This window comes from Perca flavescens, chromosome 14 (assembly GCF_004354835.1).
Source record: "Perca flavescens isolate YP-PL-M2 chromosome 14, PFLA_1.0, whole genome shotgun sequence".
Taxonomy (NCBI): domain Eukaryota; kingdom Metazoa; phylum Chordata; class Actinopteri; order Perciformes; family Percidae; genus Perca; species Perca flavescens.
In genome coordinates, this window is record NC_041344.1 from 18,575,113 (window position 1) to 18,599,731 (window position 24,619).

The following is a 24,619-nucleotide window of genomic DNA, read 5'->3' on the forward strand; positions in this document are numbered from 1 at the left end:
AAAGACTGGGTAAATTACCTTGCAAAGGCAGTATTGCTATTGATTCAAGTGGCATAGTAAGTGCCAAGTGAATGGTTGGCTGCAGCCCTTGTTGGTTAGTATAAAGCCATTGATTTTTATTCTGCTTATATGCTTTGCAGTGCTCTCAATCAAATCAGGAACAGAGAGATGCTCTTTGTGTGTGTGTGTGTGTGTGTGTGTGTGTGTGTGTGTGTGTGTGTGTGTGTGTGTGTGTGTGTGTGTGTGTGTGTGTGTGTGTGTGTGTGTGTGTGTGTGTGTGTGTGTGTGTGTGTGTGTGTGTGTGCCCCTGAGTGAGTGAGTGAGTGTGTGTGTGCTAGAGTGAGAGCATATATTTGTTGTGTCCATGGATTTCACACTAATTCACTCTATATCTTTCATCTTATCCCCTAAGGGGCTGCAGAGTTTCAAATGCTTTCAGGGTTTATGTTTCTCTCATCTCCACCCGACCACTGTCATCCAATCATAACACTGACCCAGGTGTTAATCCCCAATTACAAGCCTGTAACCAAACTCATCTTTTTATGCTGCCGCAGGGCCCGCAGAGCCATGCAGGAGTTAAGGTGGATCTTGAGTCTGGACTATTGTGCTTTATTTCCCTCTTTATGTGTTTTACATTGTGCTTCCTATTGACTTTTCAAGTCAAAGATTTTAGGAAAAGCATTTTTCTGTTCCTGCCCCAATGAATAATGCTCCATCCCTCTCATAAAACACCCCACATTGCTGTAAATTGAAAAAAAAATATTGTATACTTTGCATTCTGGGGACTGCTGGAGGTCAGTATCTGCCTTAAATTACATTGTAGGGATGCAAGTAATTTACATCATCTACCTATCTAGTCACAAATATTAGGGTCAACATGAGATGATTTGGATCCTAATTTGACGCCCTACTATCTAGCAATAGATCAAGTGAACTTGGCCAAAAAATTACCACACAATTAGAAAACCCAATATACAGGACTATGGAAAGCATGAGCTCAAAGATCCAGTGAAACAGGATAAGTACAACCATGTGTGATATGGTAACTTCTTTCTATTTCACTTAGGCTCATTATACATGTAAGGTCTTTGTGTTTGACTGGAAAATGATGAATTACCTTGGGTCCTGTCACCCGGTCGTCTTTTTTAATGACCTTGTATTTTCATAGATCATATTTTAGGCAGGCATACAGGATATGATAGCTGGCAGCTAGAGGTAAGACTATATGTTTCCACTAGCTTTTCTGCTATATCCTGAGTTTATAAAATAAATAGTCAGGTCCAGACTCTCTTTTACTGTGTGGAAATTAGAGTAGTAAACCTTTCTCAGTCTGGCCAGGTCGGGAGGATGGAGAGAAAGAGTGTGTGTGTGTGTGCGGTGTTAGCAGAAATGCAGCACAGTGAATAGAAAGTTAAAGTTTGGACAGTCGCTCTGTTCTCTTTGTCTTCTCTTTGCATTGACTCTTCGTTCACCTCCAGTCCTCTTTTCTCTGCTTTCCTAATCACTTGACTTTTTTCCACTAATCTCTATTCTGTATCTATTCATGCTGCTCTCTGCAATTTATCCCCTTTTCTCTGCAATTCATTCCAATCCTCCTTTGCCGATCTCAAACTTGTGTTATAGTCAATACCTCAGTCAATATTATTTCCATAAATAATTTCATTTCTAAAGTATAATTTACCGTTTTGAGTGAAAAACTTAAAAGTCCCATATTGTAAAAAGTGATATGTTTAGTAGGGAGATATGTGAACTTTGTCTGGGGAAGTGATAATCCATTACTCTTCTTTTCCTGTCCTTTGACAGTATCTGACTCTATGGGTTGGAATCTGCTTGCCTTAATAATCTTTGGAAGCTTCTGGAGACTATTTAACAAGAAGAGAATATCTTGATAACAGCGTATTGCTGCTACCTATATACGTCAGTGTGCCTGCAAGGAGCTCTAAGAATGCCAGTATCAGTCAGTAAGTTAGTTCAAATCATTTCAGTGTGATTGGACATAAGGAGCAGCAGCTAGGAGCTAGTATGGCTTCTAGACTCTATTTGATTCTTGGAAAAAAAAGAAATTCACTTTCTTGTATGTCACACTTCTTCTCAGTATCATTACTGTTTCTGAACATGTTGCTGGTCAGTATGTATTTATACCTTGTATATTTCTTGTGATTGTTTCTTTCATTTACATCACATTCCCTCTGCTTATTTGAAATGGAGCTATGGAGTCCTCTCAATTTAGAAATTCAGTGACATCTCCATCTCTCACTTGCCTGCCTGCTAAAGCTGAGCTAGCGTGACTAAAATACTTAGTCACAGTGAACCTCGGCAGCAGTGAGCCAGAGTGCTACTGAGGCTTGGGCCTAGCTAACAGGCTTAGGCTATCCTGTCTCTCTCACGTCAGTATTTCTCATTCATTTCACCTAAACTTAATAAAAGGAAAACTACCATTTATATAGTATGTAGTATATACATTTTATACACAGACACTGTGGGGAAATATGCAAATAAACATACAGTAGGTACATGTAAAATATAAGACGGAAGTATAGAGTGCATTTTCATCTTGCAAAAACACACACACACACACACACACTTACACACACTTACACTAGGGTCTTGAGAAAAATGTGGAACAGAGACCACCCTGTTTCCCTTACCACTCTGATTACAGTGTGTGTGCCTTTACCGTGCATGTCTTGTGTGTATCTGAGTCAAAGCACATGCATCCACTCCATGATTACAGCTATGTGTTCCCAATGTCACAGATAGTTCTTTTGTTTCTCTTGCAGCTCCTCCCTTCCCTCCTCTCATTCTCTCCTTTCTCTTCTCTCCCTCCATCCCCCTTCTTCTCTAGCTTTTGTTGTTGTTGCAATCTCAATCCTTCACAATGTGCCACACAGAGACAGTTGATAACAGTCTGTTTACTCTGTGTTACTGCTATTGCTAAGGGGAAGTTGTGTATCTTATCTTGCACAATATGGGCTCAGACCTCACTGCCAGTGCAAGACTCTGATAATGTCTTGTTGTTGCTCTCATGCATTTGATATGGCCGGTTATTTGCTGAGCACAAAGCAACTGCATGAGGTGAAAACAGGCATGTTTTCTTTTTTTGTGATCAAGGTTTTATCTCTAAAATTTCTCATGAGTAGTGTGAGTATGAGCCGACTGGTTTTCTGTATGCTTAAATTTCTTAAATTAGTTAATTGACTAGTTGGTTTTCTGCCATGCTCCAGTCCTGAACAGATGTGAATACTGTATAGTATCTAGAGAAACAAGCACACGTGTGTGAGTGTGTGTGTGTGTGATGAGCACTGCAGTCGTGTGCAGGGGAGGGGGGCGGGGGAAGGATGCTATGTCGCCGTTCTGTACAGCGGGCATGCAGGATGGCACAGATGGTGGTGGAGTGAGACCCGTACTCGCTGCAGATTTATCCTCCTCTCTCGGGTGTCTGTCTGTGTGTCTGTGAGTCTCCCCTTTCTCCCCCTCTCATTCATCATCTGACAGTCTGAGCATATGCATCAGTGTCATTGTGACCAGACACATGATGCGGTGAGCCATCTATTTCCAGAACAAGTTTAGTGTGGTACACCTCGTCGGCGCTTTGTTCATCAAATTAAATCCTGCTGCTGTGTATGTGCAAATTATGATATAGTTCCTCTCTATGCGCACAGATGTGGAATGTGTTGCCCTGAGCTGTTGTTTATTTCCTTTGTTAAAATATATCAGCATGTTATTTTTGGTATGTTATTATAATCTTTCGCTTTGTTTGCCTTCAGATCGCACTGGGAAGCGCTCCACCATGCCCGACTCACCTGCGGACGTCAAGACACAGTCCAGGTTGACCCCCCCTACCATGCCGCCCCCACCCAGCACGCAAGGAGCACCCCGAAACAGCTCCTACACCCCCACCACATGTGAGTAAAGCTAGGTTTATAGTTCTGTGTTAAGGGTTTATGGTGTCACAACGGAGGTATACATCATCTACGCCATAGGGTCTTCAAAGATCTAACAACACTCATGTTGTGACATATTTGACATGTTAACAGTTATGTTGTCTCCTACTAGTTTCCAATGTACCGTATGAGTGCAGATACTGACTTTATTAGGGGGATCTGGTATTGGCCATGACATAACCGACCTTCATTGAATGCTGTTTCTTTGTAAATGTCATCATAAAGTTTCCAGAATGCGTTACATTGTAGTCACTCACAGCAGACTGATGACTCAGTTCTCAGTGCCACGGCATCCCTGGCCTCATGTTCAGTGTTCCATCTAATGTGGTCTACACATTTTAAATCAGGGAAAAGAAAGCACTGGTATTGGATCGGTACTCAGTATAGGCAGATAGGCTGATACGTTGTATCACAGTTATCTGGTGAGAAAAAGTTGGGTTGGTGCATCCCTATATACAATACTTTGGTGGTTGTTTCAACAGGTGCAATGTGATGCTGAACTATAAATCAATTCTTAGGTGATGGCGGGATGGCTGTACATCAGACCGCAGAAGGATAATTCCATCTTAAGTCACCCATGAAAAATAAACACAGCAACGTTGTAAAACAAAGCAGATATACATGTGCTTACACTTGGGAAGACAGCCGCATTATGCGTAGGTGAAATCCAAAATTGTCAATGTTTTAAATGCCATCAGCAACATAAGACCTTTATAACAAGTTGCATTGAGCCTTCCCAAATTGCAGTCATTCCAAACAAGTTCTCCAACGACGCTTGCAAACCGTTGCAACGTGCACATAGCCTGTGACGAACAAAATTATACCCTAGTATTCACTTAGAAGTGCATACTTAACCACTTGCGTGAAGAGCACTAGAATCTAAGAATCAAAGGCCTTCAAAATGCTCAGAGCACTCAAGTCTGCGTTAGTAGGGCTGCTTCTTTGCAACAGAGGCATTATTTTGTTCTCTTTTAATCACTTATTCTCCCTTTTCTTCCTTTCTGGTATTTACTTTCTCTCTATATCTGCCTGTTTCTCTGTTGCAAACGCTCACACTCCACAATTAACATCAGGGCTTCCGTGCGATGAGGGAGGAAAGGCCCAGCTCTCTCATTACACATGCCGAAGGTTTTAACAAAGCAGTATGCTTTGATTTCCACCCGACATAATTGTTACCACATGCAGTTTGAGTATCTCGTCTCTCTCCTCTCTTTACAGTGGCGGCTTTGGACGGCAGCCAGAGGGGGAGTGAGTGGATCGCTAGTCAAAACCTAATCTCATTAGAGGGAAAGCTTTATGCCGCCTTGTATCTCTTTGTACACCAACTCCCCCAACACAAAGAGACACACACAGACACACACACTTCTCCCTTGCTCTGGCGTGACGGGGGGTCACACTGTCCCTGCTTGTTTAGACTGCAGGGAGGGAGGCAAAGGGAGAAGGGGGTGCAGAGAGGCAACATGTCTCCAAATGCAGAAATATGTTTTTTATGAGAGGATGCCGCAAAGGATCAAACGTGCTGCTATGATTGGAAACAAATGTTGAGGATTGTGAATGTTTTCAGAGGAATGTAAATCATTTCAAATCAGTGGTTTGGTCTCAGTGAAGCTGACGTATGTTATTTCCTTTGTTGGTGTTTGTTAAAGGCACAGTCAGGGACTTGAGGTTATTTGTGGTGATTTGCAGTTAGCCAGGGCGAATGCAGTGTTACTTTTGCACTATGTTGAAAAAGTCATAGTTTTTTTATGAACTATTTCTCATTTTGCTCTCCTTTCTCTGAACACTATTCTTTATGTCCTTGTCTCACGCAGTAACCAATGGCAGCAGCCACTCTCCTACAGCGCTTAACGGCGCTCCATCTCCTCCAAACGGCTACAGCAATGGTCCTAGCTCCTCCTCCTCATCCTCGCTGGCCAACCAGCAGCTGCCGCCGGCCTGCGGCGCCCGGCAGCTCAGCAAGCTCAAGCGCTTTCTCACAACTCTACAGCAGTTTGGCAATGACATCTCACCTGAAATCGGCGAGCGAGTCCGCACATTAGTGCTGGGACTAGTGGTGAGTGGCTTCTGTGTATATGAGCTTTAGTTCAAAGGGCTCATAGAGTGAAAGTTGATACTGGGCCTTAAGTTAGCAGGAATAAGTGAATCCATTAGTAGGTTATTTGAGAATAATTCTTCGCATTTGTTCAGCATGCCTGAAGTACCAGATGGAATGAGTTTACTAAATCAAACAGTTTAAGTAATCTCAGGTTAGTTCTCAGTCACAGAGATGAATACTTAAAATACTTTGAAATACTTATCGATGATTATGAAAACCTCAGGGGTCGTTTTTTTAAGGCTTTTTTATTTTCTTATGTCAGAAACCTCACCCATCTGGTCCTTCAGGCGTAAGTGTAAAATAAACAGAAAGATTTGCGAACTTCAGCCTCCGGGATTGACATCCATCAGTACTTTGCAGCCCATTATTCACTGTAACACAATGCCTGACAAAACAATGGCAGTATGTTGTCCTCTGTGACAGGATCACATCAGACCAGGACACTACCGTCTTTATGCACCAGATCAACTTTGGGATTTTTTGTTTGTTTTATACTTAATAAATTAAAATACAACATAGAAAACCATAGGCCTGAGGCAATAAAGATTCAACTTGTTACTTTAACATCCAAATAATGTTTTCACTCAGGATGTGCAGGGGTCTGACAACCTAACATGTTTCAATATTAAAACTTGATTGATTTATTTAGCTAAACCTATAGATATATAGGATAATAGTAACTGCAACTAAATGATGATTGTAGCTTTGGATGCACAAATTAAAGCATTACTGATAATCACAACTTTTAACCCAAATTAAATCCAGCGCATAAAGTGGATAAAAGCAGCTAGAATTTGTATTCATTTCATAATTATACAGTATATAAACAACACATATGCAAAGAATAACAAGAATGAAACTGTGTTTTCTTCACCAGAGACATGAGAATGAATTGGTTATACTGCAAAATACAAATCAAGCCTGCAAACATCAAACTACATTTATCCAACAGAGATTTGACAGATGTGTTCCTCCAGCTTAGCTGACATGGTTATATAAAGGCAATATAAAATACATGTGCAAATCTAAAGATTTACCACATCTATGGGATCTGAGAAGATTTGACTTAACGAGCAGGGGGGATACAAAAAATAGTGATTGAATGTTGTGCAGAAAGGAGGAGGCGGAGGAGATGGAGGGAGGAATTTTTTTAATTAGCCTCACAGAGCATAGCCTCCTTTTGGCTTCACTATGTTTATTATTCTCACCGTCTGCAAATGCACATGCCTCTCCTGTGTCGTTTTGCCTTGCATACCTCCCCCCCCCCCTCCATATCTCTCTCTCTCTCCCCCTCTCTTCCTCTCTCGCTCACTGTCTCTCTGTCCCTCCCCTTGCCTTATTGAAAAGAGTGACACCGTTAATTAGCTAGTTGTGTGCTGGGGAGAGGGAGAGAGGGAGACTCAGGAGGTTTCACTAGCTGTCAAGAACAGCCCCTACGCAATCTGGGTGAACAGATGTAAGGCTGAATGTAACAAAATTCAGGTCTGGGAAATAAACACCGAGAGTGTGGGGAGGAAAAATCATATCTGCTGCTTTTTATAATGTTCTCCGTCTCGCATTTTTTTGTTCTTGTTTGTATTTTTGCTTGTTATATAGCAGATTCTTCTCCCATGTGCACACTCATCGCTTTCTTCTCTCTTTCTTACTCTTTCTCTCTGCTCTGAATCGCTGGAATATAGTTCATGTTGAAAATTAAAAATAGTGTCAGTCACCGCTGTCTTGTCAGCCATTAATGTGAGTTACAGGCAACCAAAAGAAGGAGAGACTTTGTTTGGGTTGACAAACTGAAATGTATAACCTACTTTGGACCCCCCACTGCTCCAAACACACACCCCTTCTGTTTTCAACAATACAAAAACCCATCTGACTCTAAATATACTACACTCTCTCTGTCTTGCACATTTTCCTGGTCCATAACGTATTTTGATCACCTTGGTCTTACCTGGTCTCTGAAAATTGCCAGACAGTTATTCGGTTGGCACTGATGGAGAGATGTAGCACAGACGTGGAGCATTATGGCACAAGTGTGTAATATACTTTGTTGATAAGGACAGGAGTGCCATGCATGTGTACAACATAAGCATATGTGCAAACAATCAAATGGGTGAAAACGAAAAAGAACCACGTCGTGTGTTGTAGGTATGTATTTTATTGGACATACACATAGGACACACATTATGAAATACACTCCAAATATGATACTCAAAAAAATATATATATTTTCACTTTCTATTCATAATAACGAACAAGCAGACCTGAGCTGATAGACTTAATAGACTGAAATGTAAAAAAAAAAAAAAATATTCAACTGCACTTAAATGTTAAGGTAAAGTGATTGGTTTTTAAATGAGCCAAGGAGCATATTTTGTAAAAAATAAAATAATAATTAGGCACATTTCTTCCTCATGCAGCATATTTTTGATGATGTGACTCCTGCATGTGTATTTGTTTTGTTAATTGAAGCCATGTGCGAAGCGATGTGCGTCTTTGTTTTCTGTGGCTCTTTTCACTGCGGCCTGCCCATATGCTTTCTATTACAAAACTCGAAACATTCACTCCAGGTCAGGATGTAGCTTAACGTCCAATAAGTAATATTATCACTTAATGCCTTCCACATGGATTCATGTGTTTTCTCTCTGTCTCTCTCTCTCTCTCCTCCAGAATTCCACGCTAACCATTGAAGAATTTCACTCCAAGCTCCAAGAAGCCACCAACTTCCCTCTGCGACCTTTTGTCATACCCTTCCTAAAGGTAGATATTTAAATATGCATTTAATACAGTTCGGTCTTATTGAGCAAACCTAGAAAACATTAAGCCAGCCCAGATCCAGATGTGCATACTTATGTTTGTGATATTTCTCCCTATTTTTGGTATTTCTTGTTGTCTCTCAATTGTACCTAATCTGTCTCCTTCTTCCTTCTCACTCAGTTTCTCTGCAATTTCACAAAATACTGTCGCTCTCGTTCTGTCTCTCACATACTTTTTTTCTTTCTCTTGCTCAATCTGTCGGTTTCATGCCTTCTCCAATTGAAACAGTGCATAAGTCATGTTCAACTATAATTTTTCTGTGCAATGTTTGAACTGCAATATGTTGTTTTTTTTGTTAGAAACTTGCTTAACGTGTGCTGGAACAGAGCACAATGTGTGTGCTTGTGGCTCGATGACAACGTCCTCTTTCACGTGCTCCTTTCCAGCCTCCTCCACCACTTTCTCTAAGGCTTGTTTTATCAACGATTCTTCGTCCCACTAAGCTACATTTCCAGCGAGTATTTCCCATTTTCAACCATTAGCATGGTATATTACATGAGGAAGGAGCACTCTTTTAAGCATCCAGTCGTGCCCTTGCTTCAGCCCATTTGTTGCCTTTTTTTTCAGTCACAACGGCACAGCTTACATCTCTTTATTCCAGTCTGGGAGATAAAAATGAAGAGGGATGGTGGATTTTCTGTTTGTATCTATGTGGCCATTTATGTGCATTTGGGCTGTTTGTGTAAGATAGGTGCATATTCTGAATGTCTGCAGGATTTGAGGAGCTAAAGCAGTCTGGAGGTGAGACTGGTGGCGGCGGTATGATTTGTTTTGGTAGTCAAAGATGACAAATGGGACTGGGGGTCTATATTGAGGGATGCACTGTGCAGCAGCCGCAGCAGTTCAGATTGTGTTATGGGGTCTAGGTGAAGCTGAGATCAATATCACTATGGTACTGAGAGATGGAGAGCAGGGAGGGGCATGACATTTAACAAAGAGCTCATTTGTTTCTATTACAGGCTCTGTTTTGTTTTCTCACTTTCTTTTCCCCCTCAATCCTCTTTTCAATTCTTTTGCCTACATCTTTCTCTTTATCTTTTATCCATTCCTTATCTAGCCCTCCCTACCCTGCTCTGTGTTTGTGTCTGACTGACTGACAGGCATGAGGTACAGTAAATGTTAATTGTGAAAACAAGACAGTCAGTTCTCCCTGAGCACAATATCATCTCACTTTACGCTGTCTGTATGCACGTGCACGGGTGCATTTGCAGATGATGTGTGCATGTGTGAACTGACATTCACAAGCCTATATTATCCACTGAGGTCCTGCGTTGATGTGGTATTGGTCCCACTAGTATCGCTGTTACTGTTAACGACAGAAACAGGGACTTTGTGTCCTCCCTGTCTCCTTCCTCACATCACTCCCTTATTCTTAACTTTTCTTCATTTGTTCTGCTTTGAATCACAAGGTGATTTGTTCTCCCTCCATATCTTTCTGTCTTCATCGCTTTCCTGTCTCTGTTTACTGTTCCCTTATCTATCTATCCTCCAGTCCCTCCTTCCTTCTCCTTTCCTCGCCAGATGGTTAGTGTATCACTGGGATGGCTGCGGAATCAAAGATGCAACTCTTTTTTTTTTTTTTTTTTTTTTTTTTTTTCGCTCCTTCTCTGCCTGTCTACCTCCCCAGTCTAATTTTAGGGTCTTCCCAATGCGGAGCCTTTAATGCCAGCTACCATATGGTAGCAGAGAGCAGTTGGAGGTGTAGGGGAGCTTTTATAGGTGCGTTGAAGCACAGCTGCAACAATGCACGTCAGGGCTCCGAGTTTTTCATTATGCTAATGTTAGACCAATCCAACCCGTCCAAACCCCCCCCCCAACCCCACTCCCACCCTCACCCAACCCCTTTCCCCTTCTCTTAATACTAAACCGCAAATTGGTTGGGACTCTTTACTGGAAGGAGGCAATCATAAACCACACAGCGCCAGTGACGTGATGTGTTGGCGGGACGCCCGCCACACGAGACAACAGGCTTACAGAGTAACAATGTTTCTCTGTTTTCAAGTTAAAAGTGAGCTTATTTTAAGTCTGTCAAGTGTTTTGTTTTTCTTGTGTCATGTTGAAGTGAGAGGAGTGCTGTGTGGCAGAGGAATAAACACATTTGCCTAAAGAGAGAGAAAATCGTGATAGTAAATAATTGAAATAGGACAATATAGACGTGCAGAAACGAAGTCTCCTATATATTCCTCCAACTGCAAATTACACAGAAACAGAAAGTTGATGAACTGCAGCATATCCTGAACATGGCAGATTCTGAATAGTTTTTTGGCACCGTTTGACAAAATGACAAATCCAGTATTTTCACAATAAATCATCCCGGGCGGATTTTAGCTGTGGCTGCTGAACACTACTTGAAAATTTCCTTTTATGCAAGGGCAGATGTTGGTTACCATAACTGCACAGAAGCAAATCGCCATACTTTGTCATATGAAAAATGATCCAGTGTCTTCAGTGGTCTGCATTTCTTGTTTCAGTCCTTTTTGTTAATGCATCCCACATCTCTGGCAATTAGGATGACCTCCAATTAATGAAAGATGAGTTCAGCGAGGTCAAAGCAATCTATTTTATGCTCTTTTTTTCAGAGGGTAATTACGATCATAAACTATCAACGGACCATTAACTCGGGCAGGTAAAGCGAAGGCCAGCGCTTGGTATTTCTTTTATTACCAGCCAATTACTGGAGAGGGATTTTCTTATTATGAAACATAAATCCCACCAAACAAATCATGGTTGTGTTTTGCAAGTATTATTTCTGTATGCAGTTGGCAAAGATGGGATGGAATTGGTCAAAGAAACGGAAGCAAATTTGTGAGCTTATGTAGGAAGGGAAGAAAGAAAGCTCATAGATTATAAAACTACAAAAAAAAGAAAGAAAAAAAAAACAAAGCCATCGACTGAGAGAGAGAGATTATGTTATTCAGGATAAAATATAGATTAACAGACCAAAAATTTACAAAGATGGCCTCTCCAAAGGCTCTTATGATGTACCTCGTCAAAATAGCCCCCACTCTTATTCTGAACCTGCCTGACGCAACACTTTCATCTTCTTGCTTCAAAATGCACCCCATCAGATGTCTTTGAAGTCAGTGTGCACATACCTGCATGACCCTGTAACTCCACACAAGAAAGCAGACCCTCTTGTTATGTCAAAGAGATTGAAAATAGCTGCTGTTTCTTTAAAAAAAATAGAGATTTGGGTGTTAATGCACTCTGGGTCACAGGAAGTGGTTGGTTCCATGGTAATGAGCAAACAGGGCACAGATAACGTGGAAAAAATATATTGCAAATAGATGTTTTTGTATTGAAAATACTGGGGGGAAAACATTTATTATACCATCATATATTGATGTGCTTTAGGAGCTTAATATGTTTTTTTTTTCAGATCAAAGAGATGCATCAATCTGGTTGAATTTATCTTTGTTGTAAAAATAATTATCAACAACATTATAATTTGCACAAGGCAAAGTAGAACTTGTATATTCCAAGTGCATTTTTCCTCATTTAAGAGCTTAAGCTGACTTTGCCTTAAAGCAATACAGACACAACTGAATTACCATTGTTTCGTGCAGTTCTGAATCTTAATAATTATTGTTTTCCCTACAAGATATATCTGTTGAACACATTGTAGTAAAAACAGCTCAGCTCAATCGGACAGATCATTATCATTGTTTCCCAAATTAGCCGAAAAGGAAGCAGAGAGCATTTTAGAGAGAGGATTGAGTGACTGAGCGAGTGAGTTTTGTTCCCCATTTGTTGAAAGACAAAAAGGCAGTGATATTTCTATTTTTGCTTCTCTGTTAGAAATCAGTGTTGTCTAAAACATACGGCGCAGTTGTTACATTCCCTCTAGTAATACACTGATGTTTCCTTCTGTAGGCCAACCTGCCGCTCCTTCAGAGGGAGCTGCTGCACTGTGCAAGGCTGGCCAAGCAGAACCCAGCTCAATACTTGGCCCAGCATGAGCAGCTGCTCCTGGACACCAGCACCACCTCCCCAGTGGACTCCTCTGAACTCCTGCTGGACGTCAACGAGAATGGCAAGAGAAGGACGCCAGACAGGTGGGTGAATCAGGAAGTCAGAACATGATTTTGCCAGTGTGGGACTGATTTGGTTTATACATTTAGCAGCTCCAAACATTAAAGCAGCTCAGGCTTTCCCCTCTATTATGTGATCTCATGCATGAATCCCTTTGAGTCTGCCTGCATCATCCCTATGAACCCAAACAACACTCCATAGACACAAGCTGAGCCAATGCAAGGCAATAGTGTGATGTGTTAATGTATGTATGGGAAGTGTCTGTCAGTGTGCCACCGGCCTCATGACGTGCTCCATTGGACATCTCAGCTCCCCGGCTTCTGCTGTTAATGGGCCAGAACTGAGGAGAGGAGGAGATGGGAAAAGTAGACCTGACTACACACACGCACACACGCACACACACGCACACGCACACACGCGCACACGCACACGCACACGCACACGCACACGCACACACACATCCTGAGGACAGAAAAAGGGAAGGAAGACAGCTGTGCCTTAATGAAAAGTGTGAATGTGTCAATGAATGTGTATACATATGTATTCTGTATAAGTTATCATTTTTTTTATTTGATTTGATTAGTGTGTGTCTGTCTGTCTGTCTGTCTGTGTGTGTGTGTGTGTGTGTGTGTGTGTGTGTGTGTGTGTGTGTGTGTGTGTGTGTGTGTGTGTGTGTGTGTGTGTGTGTGTGTGTGTGTGTGTGTTTCTCTGCACTCCCCATCCCAGCCAAATCATTATATCCATTTGTTGTCACAGACTTTGGTAACGACTCAATGTTCTCTGCTCTAATGAACAAGCAGTGAGACATGCCGTCCAGGAACACACAGCCCTGTAAAACTCTACAGTCCTCTCTCCAACAGTCTTCCCCCGAAGCAGCACAAACGGAAACAAGCACAAAACCCGCCAGCCCAACGGCGAGAGTGTGTGCATGTTTAAGACCGTGGCTTATTCCTAGCACAATAAAGTACATTTTATTTGGTAGAGCTGCTATACCACTAAAAAAAAATAACTACATACATCTACATTTTTGTATGCATTTTCTCCCAGAATGGCTTTACAAAGGGATTTCACTAATCAGATTAATAACTGAGATTAACAAATAGCTATGCTTAGACTGATGAAAATATTCTTTCATTAATAAGCATTGTATTTAATTTCTTGAACATAAGTTTGTGAATATTTGTAATATAATTGTTTGAGTTTGTGCCTGTGCTTCAAGTGTGCTAGGTCTTTTGAAATAAAAAAATAATTCTCCAGGCATCCAACATTTTTAAATACAGGCAGAAGGGGAGAGGAAAATTTACTTTTTGCTGAGAGACAAAAATGCCAAAGTGATATTAATAATTCTCACCTTTCTTTTCCCCCAACAGTCAGATAGGCAGACTTTTTCTGTAATACCTGCATATTTGCAGCCCGTCTGGTACATAGGCGAGTGAGCTAGGGAAAAAGGTGTGGTGTAAATGTGTGTGAGAGAGAGAGAGAAAAAAAAAAAAAAAAAAAAAAATATATATATATATATATATATATATATAATATATATATATATATATATATATAAAGAGAAAAAGTAAGTATGCATCTGTATTCAGTGAAAAAATGTGGTCTGTTTGTGTGAATTTGTGTGTGCATGATTCTCTATCCAGTGTAAAGGCATGATAGGTTCACGTAGGTGCACCTATGTACGTGTGTGCGTGCATGCGTGTACTTGTGCGTGCGTGCCTAGGGAGATGAGCTGATAACGCTTACAGATGAGGCTCTAGCACCAATATGGCTGGCTAAGCACCTCTGGTTTCTGCTTACCTCTGCTCAGCGTTCCCACTTATTGGAGCCCTGTGTCGGAATATTGGGATTTGAATGGGAATCCTAATTACAGACAACAATGCACCATCAACGCAACCTGATTAATACTGTACCATGGTGTGCAGGATCCTGACCAGGATTATTGCAGTGTAATATTCATATGAGAAAAAAAACATACATATTGTGTTTACAGTAATTATCTGACAAAGCCGATATTTTAATAATAGTTTGGAGAGCAGATTTTGTGGTACCTGTACGGTAATGACTTGCATCGTAAATACAGTATAAGTCAGCATATTTTCACAGCATTAATTCTGTCAATCACATACAAAATAATTAAACTATACTCAACAGAATTTCGTTTTTTAAGAGAAATGCTATTCTCACTTACTTATTGATTAATTCTGATCCATTCTGCTTTTGTCAATGGAACACTTATCGCAGGTGTTTCACAATAAACGTTTTACAGGCGAGTGAAGGAATTACCCTCCCTGAAAGGTTTTTAATGTGAAATAGGGAAACTGTTGAATTTATATAACAACAAAGGGGAGCAGATCCAAAGGCTTTTTACTCAAAACTAATCTAAAATGTACTTATTAAACAATGGAATTTACAAACAAAAGCCCTTTTTCTCATAACTACCAGTCTCAAGTGAAGGCATGGGTCTTTCTTAAGTAGAGGTAAAAGAAAATGTAATTTACTGTTAAATAAATAAAAGTATTCAAATGCCAGGACATAGGTATGTGCATGTAAATTGGGCCCATATATGTATCTACAGTAGGTATATTATGTGTGCACACATCCGTGCATTGCATAGGTGACTGTGACTGTGTGTGCATGTGTGTACTCCAGTGCCTGTAGATATAAACATTGTTGCAGCAGGGAAGCTGGGGAGATAAGAGTGTGGTTGAGGGGGAGAGAAGAATGGATGGATGAGTCGAGGGAGGCAGAGAGAGACGGACGGATGGATGGAAAGAGCATATGGAGAGCTGTGGATGAGCATTAGGAGCCCATAAAAACAGCTCATTAAGAAGTTCAATCTGTTCACAGAGAGAGAGAGATGGGGAGGAAGAGGGAGAGAGAGGAAAGTGGAGGATTGCAGATAGTGGGGGGAGGTTGGCAAGATTTAACCGTGAACTGACAATGCTGAGAACACATACACAGACACACATGTGCAAGCATGCGCACACACAAACGCACCTGGCCACATTAATCTTCGGAAGCAGCCTTACAAAATTTCACCTGATCCCTTGAAAGCTACTTTAGTGAATATATATGTATGCGTGTGTGTGCGTGTGCGTTTGTGTGTGTATAATTTGTGTGAGCACACGCTTTACTTGCGTGTGTGCGCGTATGTTTGAATGGATATATTTTCCATGAAAGAATTCCAGGATGAAACAGCCTTCCACAGCAGTTCTTTTGTCTGTTACCAGGGCAACTCAAGTGTTCAGTATACAGCACAAAGGTGTGGAAGACAGTTGTGATGATATGTTTCAAGTTTGGATTTTGTATGTATTAACTGTAACAACATCACACTGTTTTTTTCTCCTGTGTCATCTACTTTGTCCTTTTAATTCCCTTTCCCTTTTCTACTCATCCATTGGGCCTCTTCTTTTAATATTTGCCAGGCTTTCACTGTAACAAGAATAGTTCAAGTCTGTTATCAACAGCAAAACTTTCAGCCATATTTGGTTTTATATTCAATCTTATTTTACTTAAAAGGAATAAGTGAAAAGTTTTGCCAGTAGGTTGAAATAATTCTGTATGATCCTAATGTAGTGTCACTGGTTTCAGGATTCATCCTAAAGAGTCCATTCAAAACATCCACTGGAAGACAAACCTACTAACAACATAGAGTGCTGCATGCAGTGACAATGAAATACTTAAAATGTGTATCTTTCTTTCTTTCTCCACCCAGAACCAAAGAGAACGGCTTTGAGCGAGATGGCGCCCTGCACCCGGATGTTCACCCTAGCAAGCGGCCCTGCACCATAAGCCCCGCCCAGCGCTTCAGCCCATCCAATGGGCTCTCCTACCAACCCAACGGCCTGCCCCACCCAGGCCCGCTCCCTCCGCAGCACTACAGGCTGGATGACATGGCCATTGCCCATCACTACCGGGACACCTACAGACACCCCGCCTCTAATCATCGGGAAATCCGTGAGAGAGCCAGGCCTATTGGTGAGGACATGGGGAAGGAGGGTGCATATTAGTGTGTGTGCGCGTGGCAGTGTGTCCATACATTTGGATTTTGAGACATAAACCAACTCCCCTACATGGCACACTGTCAAAGCTTTAACTCTGTAGTAGTACCAAGAGAAACATAGAGGAGAATTTTATATACAAAAGTAAACAGTTACAAAAGTTACATCATTTTTACATCATTTCTCAGGCGTCTCAGTTCTTTATATACCACTGAGATCCGTATCAGTTTTAATAATACTGATAATCAGTCAGTGTCCACTTCAGCCTGGTGGATGCTTTTTGGTACAGCAGACTTACAAACAGTCTCTCTGACCACAAGGCCGCCCTGCTGCCCCAGAGATGCCGAGGCCACCACAACCTGATGGCTAAATGACTAAAGTAATGTACTGTGAGATGTATGAGTGCACAACAGAAGCACATTTAGGCACAGTGTCGTGGTATTAGAGACATTTTTCTGCCTTGATGAAGCTGTAATGACGACTTTGGCTCGGTTCTAAAAATAGGAGAGACATTTACCATGTCTCGCCTTGTGATGGATGTTTAGTGGACTAGAAACTCAGTCATTTTGAGTCCTGCCCTCAGGGTGGGAGAGAGATATGGAGACAGCAAAGGAAAGAGGGAGTGAGGGAGGAGGAGAATGAAATTGATAGAGAGAAAGTTTTAACCAGGGACCAAATGAAGGATAGATCAAAGGGAGTGATGGTGTAATGTTACATTGATCCTCTTTGTTTATCTTTCTATCTGTCTGTGTGTCTTTGTATCTTTTCTTTTTTTCTTACAGGTATGCATACAGGGACCAGGCAGGAGGAAGTGATTGACCACAGGCTGACAGACAGAGAGTGGGCTGAGGAATGGAAGCACCTTGACCATGTAAGAAAAGTAATAACATTTTTTATTACTATACCTTAAGTACCAGAGATTATTTAATTCTTTGTTTCAGTGATATTAAATAGTTATATATCACAGTTATATTGTACTGTAAGTCTTTGTTAAACTGTTAGGAGAAAATGTATGTTGGTTAACTGCTGTACAGAACAAGTTTTGTGTGCTCTTTGTAGAAAATAGCCTTTGTGAGATCATTGTAAGAAAGGTTTGACATTACAAGCATATCAAGACCAATAGTCAGGGTTTTTATATAGAATGGAGACATGCATGTTTGCATGTAAATATATTTGCCTGCAGTGTATCAAACATATAATGTAAATATTGTTAAATTGTTGCTTGTATGTTCACCTTCAGTGTTTTAATCCAGTCCCATAAATGAAACATGAGAAAACATCTAATGTCATATTTGTGATGCTGTTTCACCTCAAAGTTGTTGGTATGCAGTGAAAATTGAATCAGTCAATCACAAATATACTATTAAGTGAAGGGATAAAGTAAGATGTCAAGTGGAGAGATGTGACAAGGGACCTTTCAAGGGTGAGAGTGTCTCCAAAATATACACCTAGTGTTTCACTACCAAACTTCACAATACAGATAAATATATTATTAATGCGCTAACTAAAATAACATCACAGATGTTGGCTTTAATTTAGAATATCACCCGCCGCCAATACCCTTGCTTAATTTAAATCGATCCCTCCATGTCTATGTGTAAACTCAGCGCCTTGTCCGCTCCCTGTCACCCCCAGCTGCTGAACTGTATCATGGACATGGTGGAGAAGACAAGGCGCTCACTGACAGTACTGCGGCGGTGCCAGGAGGCCGACCGCGAAGAGCTCAACTACTGGATCCGACGATACAGCGACGCTGAAGAGCTGAAGAAGGGCACCACTAGTGGGCAGTCAAGACAGCAGAGCCCAGCAGCGCAGGAAAATGTAACACCAGGTAGGGGATCACACATACTGTACATGTATTGCAGTACTACGTGAAGCCCTTTTCCAGTAAGTTTAATGAGTTATGTCAATGTTTTCATTTCATACAAGACATGTCTTCACTGGAATTTCCCCTAACGTCTTTCTTTGTGTTTATGTATTTTAATATACATGAAATATTAATCCCACCAGCTGTCCTTTTTTAGCTCCCTTAAATATGCAGTTTTAAAACTACTATTAAGGAAGCCCTATAATCACTTATTAGTAGCTGATCTAAAATCTTCAATTGTTACTTAGGTGGTTTGCGTCCTACATGAAAGTGATGGTATTTATTTTTTATTTTCTCCAACAGTTCTATGTCCAGAAAAGCTGATAGTTAAAGTGGAGTTCCCCAGGGTTCAATTCTAGGTCCTCTACTGTTAAGTTTGTACATGCTGCCAACAGGCCATATCATCTATGTTATCACGATTATACCAATGACAGTCAGTCAGTCAGTTGTACATTCTCCTGTCCCCTGTAAACTGAGCCATTTACATCTCACCAGTTTATTGCATCAGTGACGAATAAACTGGATGTTTTGTTTTATTCCTTAAACCTTTTTACAGAAACATCAGGTTAAACAACAGATTTTTTTGTGCTGTGTCATGCAAAACATTGGTTGATCTCTGATTACCATGGCTGTCTGTCTTGTGTCTCCCCAGAAATTCACAGGGAGCTGCTGCACCGGCCCGTGTCTGGCTACGTCCCTGAAGAGATCTGGAAGAAAGCTGGTGAGCAGCACCTCCATGTCTGCCATTTTCACACACAAACACTTTCTCTTTCCCTTTATCTCTCTGCAGTTTTTAAGACATTTTTCTTTGTAAAAAATAAATCCATCTTTTTCACCTAGATGGCTCAGGGCTGGAAGTGGATGAGAGGCACTCCTTTGAACCCCATTCTCCCCTCTAGTCCCCCTGCTAGACTTGAACTAATGTGGCTTAGAAAATCATTTATATTAGGAAGTTAAAAAATAAGAGTTTCACCACCACAATATGCACACTCCAAATATGATGTCATGTCATAAAACAATTTTATTGCACCAGTGAAATAAGGAACATAAGCAGCTTTAACAGCTGGTCCAGTGGTTATGCTGTTAAAAGTACAGTAGCAAGACTTGGTATCTTCTTGCATTTGGCACTTTTGTAATCCCCTTAGCGACAGACATTGCAGCTATTCTATTTAACGAAAGTGTTGTAAAATTGTAGAGAGAAATTTGTAGAGCCAGTTAAGATCAAGTATTGAAACTAATTTGTTGCTTTAACAGCTTTCATTAGATGCCATAAAAATGTTAGCATACACAAACAGCATTCTTTAAACTCATGAGCACTGCTGCAATCACCATTATCGCTGTCCTGAAAAACTGAAAGAATTTTCCACTGAGTGTTCAATGTTCGAGGAATCCACTTTGTATTCAGCGTCAGTGATACAGTATATGTGCTTTTTAAACCCCTTGGAGAAAATAAATTGTCCCCTTGCTTGACCAAGCATGATGTGCAGATACTCAGAACAAGTAATATGCATTTAAATTGAATTGAGTATCACCATCGGGACTCTGCCTGCTCTCCAGTACTCTCCTCCCCTCACCAGCTTTGATCGATCCTCCATCTAAGGCATTTGGTGTGTAATCACAATTCCATGCACAAGGCATATATCACACGGCACCAGGGCAATTTCCATGACTTCAGGCAGCACAGTAGGTTAAAGACAAAACCACCCTGGTTTGAAAATGTAGCTCAATCACGAAAAGTCTTTAGAAAAGCACACATTCTCTCTGATATTGAAAACATATTTACATTTGTAATACAAGCGGAATGTGTACAAAGGAATTAAGTAAAGTGAAGCATATTTGTTAGACGTAAAGCTTTTTTTTTCTGTAGGATAAATAGTGCCCGCTATTTTTCATTCTTTCTGCATTCTTCAGTCTCATATGTTGTGGCTGAGGAGAGACTGATTTAAATGTGACCCAGGGAGGATTGCAAAATAGGTTTTTTAACACAATGGAGTGCGGTGGTGAATACATCTGTTTGAAATGGGCAAAATGTTTACAGTTGGTGATAAATATTCAAGCACCTTGCACAATCTCCTACCGGTTTCCCACTTCCCCTCACCACATGGCCTTGTGGGATCACAATGGAAATGCATAATTTAAATATAAATTGCCTGATTTGCATACACAATTAGTCAAGTTACAGGCTTGATGGGAGCAAACAAAAAGCCCTCCTTTTGCTTTAACGTTTGGTTGGAATTCCAGCGCTTAACACCCATGCGGCAAGGTTATTCATGACACAAAACAAGTATAAAATAACACATTGCTCCATCTCAAAAGCACGTTTTCTGACTGATTACCTGGGAATAATGAGCTCATGGGCATGTTTTTCAAATTAGAAGAAAAATACAGATTTTGTTTTCTCATCTTTAAATAAGATCCGTTCGACATTTGAAATGAAAACATCCCACATTGACCCATTAGAGGATCTCCTTTAACTGAGTTAACTTGCCACAGTCCCTGTTACTTTCTAAATGCCTCAATGATTAAACGAAAACAATTGATGATTTAGAAAATGTATGTCTGGTTAAATTTGGTGTATGCCAGAGTACATGCAGCTGATTTAGGAATAACAAAAGCTAAATGTGAATTCATTCTCATCATCTCCAGAACTACAAAGCATGTCTTTTCTCAGATTTTGTCCTCACATAAAAATGAGTGAAGGCATCAGTTTTATGGTTATGGTTTCTGTCTTCCAGATGTGTTAGAACAGCTTTTACCATAAATCGTTTTGAAGGGCCCAATCTGTAGCACTGCTGTCTTATGAAACTTTTGTTGTTTCAGAAAAATGTAATTTAATTGTTTACATTCAGAAAACATATAAATATAAAAAAATATGTAAAAACCTCAGTGAATTCTTACATTTAGCAGTGTTCTAATAAACTCCCAACAACAGGATGATACAATGCACACTACATTGCAGGTACTGGAGGCTTGACTTCCTCTGTCTCCACACTCTTTCCAGAAGAGGCTGTGAATGAGGTGAAGCGACAGGCCGTGTCAGAGCTACAAAAGGCTGTGTCAGAGGCCGAGCGTAAGGCTCACGAGATGATCAGCAGCGAGCGGGCCAAAATGGAGCATACTGTAGCCGAGGCCAAGCGACAGGCTGCCCAGGACGCACTCTCCATAATCAACCAACAGGAGGACTCCAGCGAGGTAGGAGCATGCACTTCAAAACATCGAAAGGTGTACCCTCCATCTTTCAAACACATCATGAAAACTGTCATCGCCATCCTCTTGTTTGGTAGTTTCTTTGTTGTCACTTTGACTACACCTTAGTTGCCAGCTGTTCTAGTGACTCCCAAATGACACGAATGATAGGATCTTCTCTACAAAGAAGCTTTCTGTTGTGTTGTGTTTTATGTTATCGTATTATTAAAAGCAAATCATTGTGCACTTTCTTTCAAATATCAAAGAGATTGCTGATCATTTACAGCTTTAAAAGTGTTCCTGCAAATAGAAGGCATTTTATAGTCAGGAGGGAGAGCAAAGTAAAGCAAAACGAGGTCAACCAAGCATCTATTACCCTTGCTTCACTCCTTCCTCTTTTTCTTTCCGACAGAGTAGCTAGCATGTTTAGAAAGGTGTTACCAATTCAGCTGAGAGGAAATAAGGGAAGCAGCTTTCATTTGCTAATCACCATTAGAGACCTTGACGTTTAATCAGTTAAGTGAGAGAGAGATATGGCTCACATCTGTCATTAATTGTAGGAGTGATGTTTATGAGAGAGAAGTGCCCCAAAGGAAAACTTTCAGAAGCTGTTTGTAACCTTGTTCTTGTGTTTCCTGTGGATATGCAGCCGCCCTGACATGCTCTCCCTGCGGTTTCCGATATATATCAGAGGCCCAACGTGTAATCAGAGATGGGTTTTTGATCTGCCTGTGGTTTGTTTTGAGCTTAAGTGTTGTAAAAGGAGAGGCTAGTCCTGTTAATGTGCAGACTGGTGCACTGATATCTGTTGCTAGATCTCTGTTGGTGGCATTTTGCTGTCACTAACATATGGTTATTGTTTTGTGTGAATAGAGGCATAAAATAAAACAAACAAGGGGTCCTAATTACCGTTTTATCGATCATCAGAAGTTCATCAGCTTAACTGTCCATTTGTCTGAATTATAAATCCTTCTCCTGTATTATTTTCGTGTGAGTTAACTTTGTCTCTATCTGTCTGTCAGAGCTGCTGGAACTGTGGCCGCAAAGCCAGTGAGACGTGCAGCGGCTGCAACACGGCACGCTACTGCGGCTCCTTCTGCCAGCATAAGGACTGGGAGAAGCACCACCATGTCTGTGGTCAGACCCTCCAGGCCCAGCAGCAGCAGCAGGCCAGCCAGCAGCAGGGAGGAGTCCCAGGGTCAGAGACCCCTGCTCCCATCAGCTCCTCCGCCTGCACCCCGAGCAGCGGGACTGGGAGTCCGGCTGCTACCCCGCCTGCTGCTACTCCTCGCTCCTCCACTCCCAGCACTCCGTCCTCCTCTGCCCTGGATGGCACACCGCGCTAAGAGACTCACACAGAGGATGGAGGCAAAGGACACCCCTTAACCCCACAAACAGCATGACTGTCTACATTGCCTTGCAGAGATACTAAGCTAACGTGGCTAACAGAGAGAGATGGCAATGCTTCTGTCTATCTTGCAGCGTAGTCATAGAAGGAGGAGGAGGTCCATAATCAGGTCATATTGACTTGCCATGACTTTAAAGAAACACAAAGATATTCTTTGTTCTGAATGAATGAATTTAAATATTGACATCCTTTTATCGTTACACTTGCTATTCTTGTTGTCCGTTTGTCGTCGTGCCTGTTGCTGTTAATGTTGTTGTCATTGTAGCTTATCTTATTGTTTCCTGTAAATATTAAGAGACTGAGCAGAGATAGCCGTGAACTTGAGACAAGTATATCTGACCTCCCTTTTTTTTAAACGTTTTTTTCCATCCTCGAATTAATGCTTTTTGCCTTCCTTTACCTAAGACATTAACCTCATTTCACCAAACAGCATACCAAGGGAACATGACTAGCTAGCAGAATGAGTGAAGTCATCAATACTATTTGTAAAGAAAGATATTTGATTGAAATACCCTGACAGACAAACCAATGGATGGATGGATTAAAAACGTTTGCTGCCTGGAGAGAGGAGAGGGATGGACTAAATCTCTGGCCAACAGACAGCACGAAATGGGCAGATGTGCAGCAGATTGCAAGCAGAGCCAGCTGTTCAACCAATGTTACTTCCCTCTCACTTGTAATAATATCCAGGTCAGTGGGCTGGGAAATACAAATCCGTCTCCCTGAAGGATGTAAAAGGAAGAATTCTTGGACAAGTTACAAAACTTTGCCCACTGCACATGTGGAAGATGCACTGACTACAATTCGCACATGCATGCTCGGTGGGTCACAGAAGCTCTCAAACAGGAAGTGAAGTCATCGTCCCACCGGCAAGACTGTCATGTCGCCACAACAGCAGCCGCTAAGCCACGCAGAGCTAGAAAGTGTTGAGAACTCGGTAGGATGCTCATTCTGCGCCCCAGACGCTCCCCTCCTGTCTCAACTGTGAAAAACATTTTCATCTTTCTTCGTGTTCTCATACTTTTTCTGTAGATGTCATGGTGTTTAAGACTTCTGTCCTGTGGTGTCACCAATGGTTATTTATTGTATATGTGTTGGACAATTGTGACAATGCATAGTACTTCAACCAGTCACAACTCTATGTCGTTCATAACTCTCTCTCTCTCTCTCTCTCTCTCTCTCTCTCTCTCTCTCTCTCTCTCTCTCTCTCTCTCTCTCTCTCTCTCTCTCTCTCTCTAGCAAAAAGAGATAAAAAAAGAAGTGTTATCTTATTTC

At 41.2% G+C, this 24,619-nt stretch overlaps 1 protein-coding gene across 1 annotated transcript; it reads left to right on the forward strand.

Annotated features, from left to right (window-relative positions):
• The first annotated feature begins 3,790 nt into the window (after positions 1 to 3,790).
• Positions 3,791 to 24,539, forward strand: runx1t1 (RUNX1 partner transcriptional co-repressor 1). The gene is made up of 10 exons (XM_028597426.1): positions 3,791 to 3,905; positions 5,756 to 5,997; positions 8,701 to 8,790; positions 12,721 to 12,902; positions 16,598 to 16,860; positions 17,666 to 17,754; positions 18,519 to 18,714; positions 19,403 to 19,471; positions 21,752 to 21,942; positions 22,959 to 24,539. Exons 1-10 carry the CDS (start codon positions 3,791 to 3,793, stop codon positions 23,280 to 23,282), a joined length of 1,761 nt encoding a protein of 586 aa, XP_028453227.1. The 3' UTR covers positions 23,283 to 24,539.
• Positions 24,540 to 24,619: the final 80 nt, after the last annotated feature.